The 13,104-nt window shown below is 38.2% G+C and overlaps 1 protein-coding gene across 15 annotated transcripts in view; it reads left to right on the top strand.

The window, feature by feature from the left end:
* Nucleotides 1-6,713, top strand: part of epb41l2 (erythrocyte membrane protein band 4.1 like 2) — a 175,010-nt gene extending 168,297 nt beyond the window's left edge. For all 15 annotated transcript variants that reach the window (XM_048596989.1, XM_048596988.1, XM_020532526.2 and 12 more), the window contains 2 exons: nt 1,884-1,997; nt 5,580-6,713. In XM_048596989.1, coding sequence (XP_048452946.1) covers nt 1,884-1,991 — 108 coding nt within the window. In that variant the 3' untranslated portion in view covers nt 1,992-1,997; nt 5,580-6,713. The remainder of the gene's footprint in view (nt 1-1,883; nt 1,998-5,579) is intronic.
* The last annotated feature ends 6,391 nt before the right edge of the window (nt 6,714-13,104 follow it).

Raw genomic sequence — 13,104 nt, 5'->3', positions numbered from 1 at the left:
TTTTTTCTGAAGAAGGGTCTAGACCCGAAACGTCAGTTTTCCTGCTCCTCTGATGCTGCTTGGCCTGCCGTGTTCATCCAGCTCTACACCTTGTTATCTCAGATTTTCCAGTATCGGCAGTTCCTACTAACCCAGGTACTTGTTTTTGACCAGTTCAGATTTGAAGGGATAAAAGGTGTCTTTCTGTGCTGTTGACCTCTGTGACTCGGTGAGCTGAAATCTATGTCCACTGTTTATCGATCCCTGCATCATGAGGAAATGTTTGTTCCTGTAGTAAAGTGTTATTGAGTAAAGGCAGCATATGTGTGAAACTTAATGTGATATTTTTAGATAATTTTATTGAGGGGGAGAACGTTGATGATAAATAGTATTTATGCAATATTTTCACAACTACTTGAGCTCACAAAGTTGGGTAGACCTCTGTCACTATGATTACCAACGGTCTCCTTTTCCCTAGTCAGACTTTTATACGCTGACTTTTCCTCCAATGAAGCAATGGAAGATGAATATTTTTTAAGCCTCTTCAACAAACCCATTCTCTTTTACCAATTCCAATACATCTCATCCAGCCCTCAGTTCAGGCTGAACCAAACTCGCCACAACGGCATCATCCAATTTTACCATGACCTGAGAGCATTTAAACACATGAACTACTAGCAGGTAGGCCATTCATCCCATCAGGCCTGCTCCACAAGTTCCAGATTCCATCTGAAATGTCATCCGCTGCCTCCCATCAGTATTGCCCATCAGTGAACAACAACCCCTCACCCCCAATTGTGCTGAAAGTCTAAACTATGCTTTCATTAGCACTGGACCTTGTATTCTGGCCAACCTTCTACTTTCTATCCTTCATACGCTTGATCTCATCTAAAACTCTGCAAGCCTAACTCAACCTTCTACATACTGCATAGCCACCTAATATTTTCATCCTCTTTTGAAATCCCTCCAAGGTCGCACCTCTTCCCATGTCTGTCATCTCATGCTGCCCTACAACATCTCTCATACCTGCAGATCTCCAGTTCTGATCATCTGTACATCCTGATTTTAAATGTTCCACCATTCGTGGCTGTGACTAAGGTGCTAAATTTTGGAATTTCCTTCCTTAATTTCTCTGCCTATCTACTGCTTCAACATCCTTACAGATGACTACTAAAGACTACGCCTTTGACCAAACATCTGCTCATCTGATCTACTATGCATCTCTTTAAGATATGGATCTGAGGAACCACTTTGAAAGCAGTCCAGCCTAACCTCTCTGGTCCATGTTTCTGAACATGGAACATGATTTTTAATGAGCGCATCATTGGGCCAAGCCTGTAGGTGTATGTCTTTTCAGAAATCTTATGACCCCAGGTTATAGTCCAGAGGTTTATTTGAAATCACAAGCTTTCGGAGAGTAGCCCCTTCGTCACTTCACCTGACGAAGGGGCTATGCTCCGGAAGCTTGTGATAGACCAACAGATTTATTTGAAATAACCTGGTGTTGTGATTTCTGACCTTTTCCACCCCCTGTCGAACAACGGCTCGTCCACATCATGTTTTTTCATGAAGTCTGAAGAAACCTGTTGCATCACTCCGGATGGTCAAGAAACATGTTCTGATCGGGGCAGCCACATAGTTTTTTAAATGGATATTTGTGCCATAACTGATTTATGAAAGATACTTTTATTTGGAAATTTTGTTTATTTCATTCTCAGTGAGTAGTTTTTACATTTCTTTTTCTGATTTTAAGATCTTTCATACAAGATTAAATTGAATGTTATATTTATTTTACCATACAAATGTTGTAAGTTTATCTTACTTTAATTATGCCATTATTTATTGCATATTTTGACTTGTCTTCTTTCCCCAATGCCATCATTATTGTTTGTAATTCTGGGTAGGCCTTGGCCCAGGCAATAAAAGAAGCCAAAGAACAGCACCCAGACATGTCTGTCACCAGGGTAGTGGTACATAAAGAAACAGAGCTCACTGAGGATGGGGATGAATGAGTTAAGGTAAGGGAACGCAACATCTACTGAGACAGCAAACTTAATGAGAGCAGATGTCATGTTCAGTGGAATATGCCTTTCTTTTCTAGACAGACTTTCTTTTTCTATGCAGGGAAGTATGCATGTTATGAACATGCTTTTATCCTTGACTGCTTACTAGCCAGCAATGCCTGGCTGTGATTTCACTTTTTTTTTTCTTCGTGTGTTTTGTCTGATCGAAGTCATAACACTGCAGTTGGCTTTAATATGCTGCGAATGGTTGAATCTAAGTTATATCAAACTGAACACAGCAATCAACTAGGTCTCCATAAACATTCCAAAACTAAATATTTATTACAGAAACATTAGAATTACTGGTCAGAAATTTGGCTAACACAATTCTATATGTGTATTTAATCTGAAAGCTCAGAAGTATATTGTTATCTGAAATGCATTAGAAAACAACAACCAGGATTTTGTCAGAACTCTCAAATTGTAACAACATTTTAACAAACCGGATAGTTTCAGCATTTTAGCTAGCTAAATCAGTGCATTCATCAAAATTGGCTCGATTTCCATTCTTTTGGCTTCCCTCCTGCAATTATTATTCTAGTTAAATGAGAAATACTGCAGTATGTGTTTTAATGAGTTACTGTTACATTAAATTTCATACTTAAGTTATGATTTCTGTTTTTACAATTCATTACAAAATTCTTTGCCTTCCTGTAAATGCTTTAATTTTTTTGTAGAACATCAGTCGTTAGAAGTGTGTTTAAGTCATAGTAATAACATAGATGAATAGAGTTCTCAGACTAACGGTGCTGTGTCTCAGAATTTTTTTTAAAACACTCTAACTATCACCCTATAGCAAATGGCAGAAAATTGTAATAGAGATTTCATGCTTTTTTTTAAAAACTGGATTTTCTCAAAAGCTTCCTTTTGTAAATAACTTATTGCTATACAAACATCTCTTTCTATAGCGGATTGATTACAAATGTGAGATACTGCTACTATTGATTATGTTAACAACGTTGACCAAAAATGCAGTGTTTTACGGAAGTATTGCTTTCAAGAAAACTATTGATAATGTAAAAACTTAATGTGAAACGCATTGATTGTATGGCAAGTGAACAGATTATATATTGAAGTGGCGACAGAATTATTGCTAGTGGAAGAAGAACAACTTTTTGGTGTCACCTAGGTTTCATTTAAGAAATATTTGCATTTTACTGAGAACCTCATCAGTGGAACCACTGGTAGTATTGAAACATTTAACTGAAGTCAATTGAAAATAGGAATAAGGATGTAATTTCACAAAAATAATTAGAAATACACAAAATTACAATTGCTGTGCAATTTATAAGAAGTCTTGATAATGGGTGTATGAAATAATTTCCATGGTACACCAAGTATTGTAATTTTGCAATAGTACATAAAGTCAAAGCAATTCAATATAGCTGACATTTAAATTAGTGAGAAACACAAATAGCGCATAGAGGATTCTGGGAAGGGAAGTATTTGTGTAGCCTGATATGGTTTAGTTGGAAGAAGTGGCAGCAGGGGGTTTCATGCTACACTACTTTCAAAGTCAGTTTGGGTATCTACGTATCATGTAAAAGCTGAAAGAACTATTCCAAGGAAGAGTCACCAGACACAAAACATTAACTCTGATTTCCCTTCACAGATGCTGCGAGACTTGCTGAACTTTTCCAGCAATTTCTGTTCTTGTATCATATAAAAGACTGTTCCAGTTACAGTAATATATTTTGTACATGTATATTTTGTACATTGAAGAGAGTGTTTCAAATCTCCAGGGCTTTGGGGTTACTTCTTAGACAAAAGGAATCTATATTCCTGATAGGCTTACCTAATTTAACTAAGTTAATCTTACTATTCTGTAGAGGTAGATCAATGGGGCAAATCTAAGCAGTAAGCTCAAGAATAGAACATGGAGCAAATGAGAGAAGTTAAAGAAAAGCATGGACGAGGAAAGAATGAGAAGTAGGCAAAGATTATCAGATAAATCAGAAAATTGGGAAAGCCTTAAAATCCAACAAAAGATGCTCAAAGTAAAATGGAGAAAATACACTGACAGCAAACTAGCAAGTAACATAAAAACAAACAGTAAGAACTTATTTAAATATATAAAAAGTAAACAAGGGGAAACAATGAACATGGGACCCATACAGATTGAGCTGAGGAAAAAATAATGGGGAACCAGAAAATGGCAGAAGAGTTGAGCAATTACTTTGCATTAGTTTTCACAGTAGAAGGCTGTAATGGCATTCCAAAAATACTCAAGTTAGGGGTAAAGAAGCAAATATCATACAACAACTGTCAGTACAGAGAAAGCACTATGGGGAAAAAATAGGGGAAAAAAGGGTCAATAAATCCCCTGGACCTATTGGAATGCGTTCTAGGATTTTAGAGGAAGTTTGTACAAAGATAGTGGATGTACTGGTAGTAATCTTATAATTATGAGAGATTTTGCATCTTGACAGAGAGAATAGAGGTGCTGAATGTTATTTAAACAGGGAAAGAGTGTGGCAAGCCGCAACTCTATGTAATTTCGAGTCCTAGTGCGTGAATCACAAAAATGTTGGCATCCACGTTCAGCATCTAATAAGGAACACAAAAGGAATGTCTACCTTCTTTTCAAGGGGAATGGAGTATAAAAATAGTGAAGTCTTGCTAAAACCATACAACGCTACAGTCAGACTACAGCTGGAATACACTGAATAGTTTTGGGCCCCTTATCTAACACTATACCGTACTGACTTTGGAGGCAGTCCAGAGAAGGTTCACTAGATTGATTTCAGGAATGGATGAATTTTCTGGCATATGTTGTGCTTCTTTGCATTGGAATTTAGAAGAATGCAAAGAGACAAGGTTGAGACATGCACAATTCTTAGGGACCTTGACAGGATAGATGCAGAGAGGTATTTTGCCTGTGGGAGAGTCTGGGACCAGAGGGCATAATCTCAGAGTAAGCAGTTGCCCATTTAGTACAGAGATGAGGAATTCCTTTCTCTACAGGTAGTCAGTTTGTGGAATTCTTTACTGCAGAGTGCTGTCATGTCATTACGTATATTCAAGGCTGAGGGGTAGTCGCATTTTTAATCAGTAAGGGAATCAAGGATTATGGGGAAAAGGCAGGAAAGTGGAGTTGCGGGTCATCGGATCAGCCATGATCTCATTTAAATGGTGGAGTGAACCCAATGGGTTGATTGACCTACTTCTGATCCTACACCTTATGATCTTATCAGTATTTTTTGATTTATCATTTCTGTGTACATTTGAAATTAACAAAGGTTTCAGCACTGCGTTTTTTAAATCTTAAAGCAGAAGTTACATACATTGGAGTCGTTATAACTTTTAGCTGTTTCTGTTTAATATATAATAAAAATCAGCAGCACTAGGCTACATGCTGAAGGTCTATCATTATACCCTATTCATCTAGTAGTCATTCTGTATTTTTCCTTCGAAACGGGCAGATATCAGGAGCAAATACAGAAATGTGCTTTCACTGAACAACGGTGAATGTCGATCTTTTCAGTTTTGTAGCTATCTTAGATGCCAAATCGCTAATATTGTGTTCTTTACTTCCAGAAATGAATATTGCCTGAAATTAAATGACGATCTTTACCATCAGAGTGACCACTGCCACGAATAATAACGCAAAATTTCCTCTGAGCATTAGCAAGTAACATCCTACGTAAAAGTTGCACGTAGTGTGAATATCTGAAGAGCAGCCTTCTAAAAAGCAGAATTGGAGTTAGTTACTTAAAATCATTAGTCTGTAATTTGATCATTTACTCTTTAGTAATTTGATGGCTTATTAACCTACCACTTCTGTATACCATTAGAATTTAATAACTGCAAGTAAATAATAGAAAAATGGCTGAAAGTAGATTTCTTTTTAGAAGAGTTTTGTACAGGATGTCATGACTAACTTAGAGTAAGTGGCTCACTTTCAAAAACCGAATAAGTATATGTAAACCTGTTGTTGCAGAAACATTTTTTTTAGCATGATCAAGTAGTTACCAAATATTGTGGAAAAGGGAAATATGGAAGGACTTTGTTCAAACTTTTCCAGTGTCACTTCAAACTCTTAACATGTCTGTTCAAAAGAATTACGTCTGTTTATAAAGAATCTCCTAGCCTACCTATTACTGAAAAAAATTAAAGGGGACCTAATGTTAAACAAGTATCATTCCATTAAAAAAAATCACTATATTGCATTTACTATATAATATTTTTTTAAGTCATCCATGGAACTGGGAGATCCATATTGGAAAAAGATACTTTTCTATTTACTTATCAGCTCTATAACATAACTTGGTTGGCAGCTTAAAGTTTAATGCTTTTAAATCATTTTTCCTTAATTGAAAAAAATCACTATATTAAATGCATTTCTATAAATTCTTTTACATTGATCTTGATATGAAAACATGATCTTTATAGTTAATGGGCAAATTGTATTGCATTTTGGATGGCTTTGTCTAATGTTTGAGGGAGGTTTTGAAAAAATAATCTGTTTAATATTTAATCTTTTCTGTAGATATTATTGCAGAATCTTTTCTTTAGCATTTGTTTGAAAACTACTAAATCTTGACTGTCATGTGCTTTTGATCCATATATAGAGATAAACAAGCAAAATAATATTTTAGTAGCTTCAAAGTTGTGTTGAATGATATTCTTGCTCTGTGTAACGCTGTTGAAAATAAATTTCACTTAAAATAATGTTCTAACTACTCTGTTTTTCTATGTTCGATTCTGTTGTTGAACTCCTTAAATGGTACAATGGCACTAATGATTTGAGGGAACCAAAGTTTTCACGGCTCATAATGGACAATCATTTCAATTACTATACGTGCCTGTTATGCTACAAAAGTAAATTTAACATTAGTCATTTATTTAAAAAATTTCAAATGTGGTTCTTTGTTGCTCGATTTCCAGTGCTACTGACAGTCCCTCTCTGTCTGACACACTGTTCCACTTTCTCTTTTAATGAACTGTGGTGCATTAAATTTTGCATATCCTAAGCCTTGATGCTGCATGACTCAGTGCATCATTTAGGGAATAAGAGAGAACTGCATTGTGACTTTGAAGATATTGAAAAGTAAGAGGGACAATAAAGTGAAATACAAACAACAAAAAGGAAGTCATTAAATTATGTGGACACCTCATTGACAAAAATGTCACAATCTTGGAAGTGAGTTGGAGAAAAATCAAAGTAGTCAAAGATCGAAAAACATGACACAATTTTTGAAAAAGCAAAGGAAGTTACATGAGATATATTGTTTGGGAAAAATCATTGATTACGTCTATCATAATTGTGTTTTATAAAACTGTTGTCACAAATTGGTCTGTCCGATACATTCTAATAATGCCTAATGAGAGCTACTGTAAATGCTTCAAGCATTTACTTTTAAAAAGATGTAACTAAATTAATCAGTATATTAATAAAGTAAGCACAGAAATATTAGAAAATCTAACTTAAAGTCCAGATGACTTCTTAGAAACACTTTAATACAAATTAATATGGATAAATTGTTGAACTTTTAACTTATTGCTCATGTAAGTTTCAGTTACATCATGATCTATAGAGGTTGGACAATTATAAAGTGTACTGTGATGATTCAGAATGATTTGATTACTACATTCATTAAACAAAATGTTCATAATTTTAAAAAAATTTAAGTTTTAAAACTTTTTTTAAACACCACTTTCCTGCAAGGTCTCCCCCATCCTTAGGCCTGGGAGGATCTAGTCCTTTAGATCTTCGATCATGAGTGGTCTTTATGATGAGGAAAATGCCATGTCAGCAAGTTTTTGGTACTGGTAAGCCAGTTTCTTTTGCTTTGGATTTGGGTCATCCTGCCAGGCAGAGACAGTATTGCACTGCTAGATTTCAAGTTGTTGATAACTCATGATTTTTATCAAATCAGTCCTGATGTTTCCTGACAGACAATCCAAGTGTTTCTTTGCAGACAAAGATGATAATTGGCTTAAGGACATCCTAAGGACTGTGGACACATTTTCTATCCTTGATTGAGGCTTGGTAGTTTTTTTATTCTGAAGATATTGTTGAAATTGGTTGTTTTTTTATTGGATCCTTCAGAACGTTGACATTAATCTTTCATGGACATTTGTTATGTCTGTTGTTTAGGGACTAGTTTGATGGACATGATTGAATTAATAAGTCGGTGATCATTTTGTGGCTTGACAAAGGCCTTTCCCTCTGTAAACTGTGCAAAACCCTGGAAGATTCTGAAGTATGGATATCCTCAAATTCTTCTGCTTCGTGATGATATGGAAGTGGCGATCTTTAACAACGGGTCCCATTACAGAGCTAGTTCCAAATTAAGCCAGGATCATTCTCCATCTGACCAACTATAATATTTCAGCTGGGACTGCAGCTTAGTTAGCTAATAAACGGTAAACTTTTAAATCTCAGATGACTCCAATCAAAAACTGAGACCACCTCAACCTCAGCTGTTGAATACAGTGATGATACTGCAGTTAATGACAAGTCAGAAACTGAACTTCAGAGAATCATTAACATACTGAGGCATGAGAGACGATTGGGTTCACAGTCAATATTGGGAAGACCAAAATTCTCGATCAGCAAGTTCTAAATGTTCACACCTCAGCTCCATTGACTAGGATTCATGATCAGTGCCTGGAAAGTGTGGAACACTTTCTAGAATTTTGCAGGCTATCTTTTGCAAATGGCTGGTATTAACAATGAAATTTAGTGTTGCCTGAAATATGCTGGTGCAGCTTTTGGTTGTCTGAGGAAGTGGGTGTGTGTCAACCATAATACCAAAACTGAAACCAAGCTCATGGTTTTCCATTCATTCATGATCCCTCGCTTACAGTATAGCCCCTAAAACCTAGATGATATACAGGAGGCGTCTGAAAATACTAACCATCATACCATCAAAGTTGACTGCAGAAGATCCTACATATCAAATGGGAGGATGCAAGCATTGAGGCTGTGATAATTTGCCATCAACTTCATGGGGTTAGTCGTATTTTGATTTTTTTTTTTGATTGAAGTAACATGTGCAACTGTGATAGTACAATAAGTTCTATTATGACAGTCTACTTATTAAAATAAGTCTCTGTCTTTGCTGAGATTCAGTTGCTACATGTTGTATTTCGTATTCTATATTCAGTTGAATGGTGATGAGTGTGTTTCTTAAAGTTGTCTTTAACGTCTTTAGAAACTTCATTCACTGCCAGCTGGTTGTTCACTGTTGAGAAAACAGACAGATCATGAAAATAAATTAGTTTGTATGTTGACAGAAGCATGATTTGGAAGTTTCCTGACAACATCGAACTGAAATTATTTACGCACAAGTTAAAACATGAAACTGCCATTTCTAGTCATTTGTTTCTTTTTTATTAGTAAATAGTGTGGTGAGAGTTACATCAGCTTTAAACTGATGATGCGTTTAACTCCCCTTTCATCCATTAAGAAATGTCTGGTGCTCTATTCAAGATTGTGTACTTCTGAATTGGCCCTGACAGTCAGGTACGTAGATGTTCACTCTTGAACCATACCTAAACTTCCCCAGGTACAAGATGTCACCAACTGCACATACATGGCTGTCGAGACTCCCAAGGGCCAGTCAATGACCTTCAACAATAGGAAGGGATTCCATTTCCATGATCTGTAACCACTGAAAGTGAGTCCTTCAGGTACATGCACCGTTCCCAAGAAACAGACATGATGCCTAAGCAATTAGTCTGACATCCTGAGATAACAAGGTGTAGAGCTGGATGAACACAGCAGGAAAGCTGACGTTTTGAGCCTAGACCCTTCTTCAGAAAATTCGCCAGCATCTGCAGTTCCTACTAAGTCTGACATCCTCACAGCTTTGCTGGTTTCCCACATGCCTTCAGGGTGATTCTAGGGGAAGAGGCATTAGTACCATAACCTCAATGGGCATTCCAAAGACTCCTCACTCTAGCAGAGGAGAGTAACAGTATGGGTAACACTATGGGTACATCTGAGCACCCAGTCAGTGGGTCATGTGCTGCTGAAGTTGAGTTCCAGATCAATCCAACAGAGTAATCTGTATACCTTTGTAATGGTCTTGTGCTTATGGTAGTTTGCTGAGTTCTGGACAATTTAGCACTAGAGAACTCGTGGTGGGTGGGGTGGGGGAAGAGAAGGGTGGGGTCTTGACATCATTGACCACACCCTATCCAATGACCAGGATAAGCAGGAGATTGAGCAGGAAGCACAGGGTGAGGAACCTCTTTCATCAGAGGTGCGGGGAGTTGAGACACACCAGGGAGGTTTAGGACAATCTCTCCCGTACCCAGTTCCTGTGACAATGGCCTTTCAAAAGTACAATAAAGACTCCCCTTTATGCAATCCTGCTGCATCTCCTCATGTCACGTTTCATTGCCTACCGCCAAGTACACACTGTGTACTGACAAAGTTTAGGGACTGACCAAATTTAGCTTACCTCAATATGAGAGGACCATTAAGAGAGCAAGACTGTAGATGAGATTTAATAAGGCAACATGAAATGCAGGGAGACCAGTAGATAGCATGCTAATATTTGTTTATTGCCGTTTAAGTATAAAGTCTTAATATGTACAAAGTCTATAAAACCCATGAACCCTAAGCGTATCTGCATACTCTCCATAACTCACTTATGAGTGTTCCGACACAGTGCGACCTGTGTAGCTGAGGTGGAGGCAGTTCTGCTCCGTGGCTATGCTCTAGTTGCCTGAGGCTTGGAGAGTCCTAGCATACTGAGGGGCAACTGCAAATACAAGCAGAACCGACTTATGTCAACTTGGAGACTCGGGTGCTGGGGCTACTGACAAAGAGCCACAGAAACTGCCCTGAGAGGAGCCCCCAGAAGCAGAAACCAGCTGTTGTCCCTCCCCTGAAGGGTTTCTGAAAACCACCTAACTGAGCTGAGAAGGACAAGAACCTGATGAAAACTCTAGAAACTTTGCGCCTCCCACCCCCCACCCAATGGCACGGCTGCATTGACCTCATGGACAAGGTGATGTGACACAAGTTTGCGTACACCTCCCATATCCATTGGCAGGAGCTGGCCATCAATGATAGTCACTAGTACTTCAATAGAAGAAGTTTATGTGCACAGAGCTGAGACAGAGCCGCTTATGACTTGGAAGGATTCCTCCCATCATCCACACAAGAATGCACGTAGCCACAGGCAGCTTTACCAGATGCTGCCTTCTTCTATTACCATCATAGTACTTCCTATGTTACCCAATGACACTTTAGAATCACACCATCAGCCTGGGCCTGCTACCTCTCTGACTGTCAGTGGTCTTGGTTCTTATCACTTCCATCAGGTGCAACTGTGATGGACTCACCATCTTATGACCCTCAATCTAAATATGATTGGACACGCCACTGCGGAAGTATCTGACTGGTGGAAGATGTGCTGGGCATTGGTATAATAGTACACCTCCTGAGAATCTGCCGTCGTCCTACTCGGGTAAATGAATGGCCTGTGCATGATTTAAGATGATCAAGACTTCTCTGTGAGAACACAAACACATCTCATCCCGACTCTACCGAATGTGGAATTCAATGTTCTGTAATGGACATATGAGTATTGTGACACAGAACCACCCTTGTACCCTGCACATGTTTACTCCTCTTGGTTTGACCGTGGCAATAGTTTGACTGTCCTGTGACCCATCTGTTTTCCTTCCTTTGAGTCAGAGTGTTAATTTCAGAGACATTTCTTTATTGATCTGTACCCATTTCCCCTACAAGCAGTAGGAAGAACCCAGTTAGTTTCCCTACAAAGTCTAGCGCAACTGTTATCCTAGTGGCGGCCCATTGGTCCAGGAAGCAGTTTACAAATGTCTGTTCCATTCCTCTGCACTCCAGTTTCTTTCCAGCAAAGACTGACGAGTAATCAGATGCAGTGATTCTTCTGAAAGGTTATGTTACTGCTTTGCACTCCGGTCAGTGAACTGGGTAGTCACTCCCTACCCATCGAATGCACACTTTTGTGTTGCCACATGCAAACCCCAAACAGGAAGACGGCACACAAAATTCATTTTCACTGCAAATAGGATGTTATTGACCCTTTGTAACACTGCACCAGGATAAATGTGTAACCCCATGGCCGTTCAATTCCTTTGTAATCTCTATGCACTCCTTGTTTGGTCAGGCTGGTTTGTGCCCTCTTGCTATCCCTTAGAAAGAGGACCTCCTATCTTTTCCATGCAGACTGGAGGTGAATATGAAGGGTGGAAACTGTGGCCACTCAGCATTTTCCCTTTGCTATGCATGCAGCAGGATCATCTCTCTACTTTTTGGGTCTTCTGCTGTGGTAGATTGTCACTGAGGTAAGCAATTCTAAGAAAACCACTTTGCAAACAGGGCTGTGATAATCCTTTAATATAGTGCCAGCACCTTCTTCTGAATCAGCTAATGCTGCCATCTGAGTCTTATTGCCCACCCCCAATCTTCAGTGGACGGGTCCCTCCCCCATTAATTATAGTCAACTCCTATGTGATTGGGAATCAGTGAACTGCATGATGCTTGAGCCACAGCCACTTCTAGTGTCATTGCAATGACCTGAGACATCTGAACACAGTCAAACCCTTGGTCTCCTGGTAGTATGTCTAAGTAGGACTGCACCATGAAGTGAAGCCAAGCCATTGAAAGGTTGGTAGGTGAACCACATACTGTGATGTCCATTCCTCTCTACTATCAAACCTTTGGCTGCAGATTTTGTTTTAGAAAGCTTTCAGTGTTTCCTTTCTAAGAAATTGTTAGTTGAATTACTCATTTCAGTGTCCGAAGTATAATAAAGTTCATGTGTTTTCCAGCTGAACAATCTCTCAAAATGTTACTTGTAGAGATTATGTATAATAATTCTTACACATCAGCTTCAAGACTAGAACAAGTTTTATATTTTAATATAAAATATGATAGTAGTATCTGAGAAGTTAACAATATGCTGTGTTCTTTTTCATGGGCGCATTAAATGAAAAATAGATTATTAATATACATACCTTCCATTAGTTTCAATCTGAGGTGCGCTATTATCAGCAACAAGAGCAGACAAACTGGAATAAATATTCCAAGTACAAGAAACCACTGTGGCAGAGC

The sequence above is a fragment of the Rhincodon typus genome, chromosome 5 (genome assembly GCF_021869965.1).
Source record: "Rhincodon typus isolate 14 chromosome 5, sRhiTyp1.1, whole genome shotgun sequence".
Taxonomy (NCBI): domain Eukaryota; kingdom Metazoa; phylum Chordata; class Chondrichthyes; order Orectolobiformes; family Rhincodontidae; genus Rhincodon; species Rhincodon typus.
This window is presented reverse-complemented; position numbering and strand designations above follow the sequence as displayed.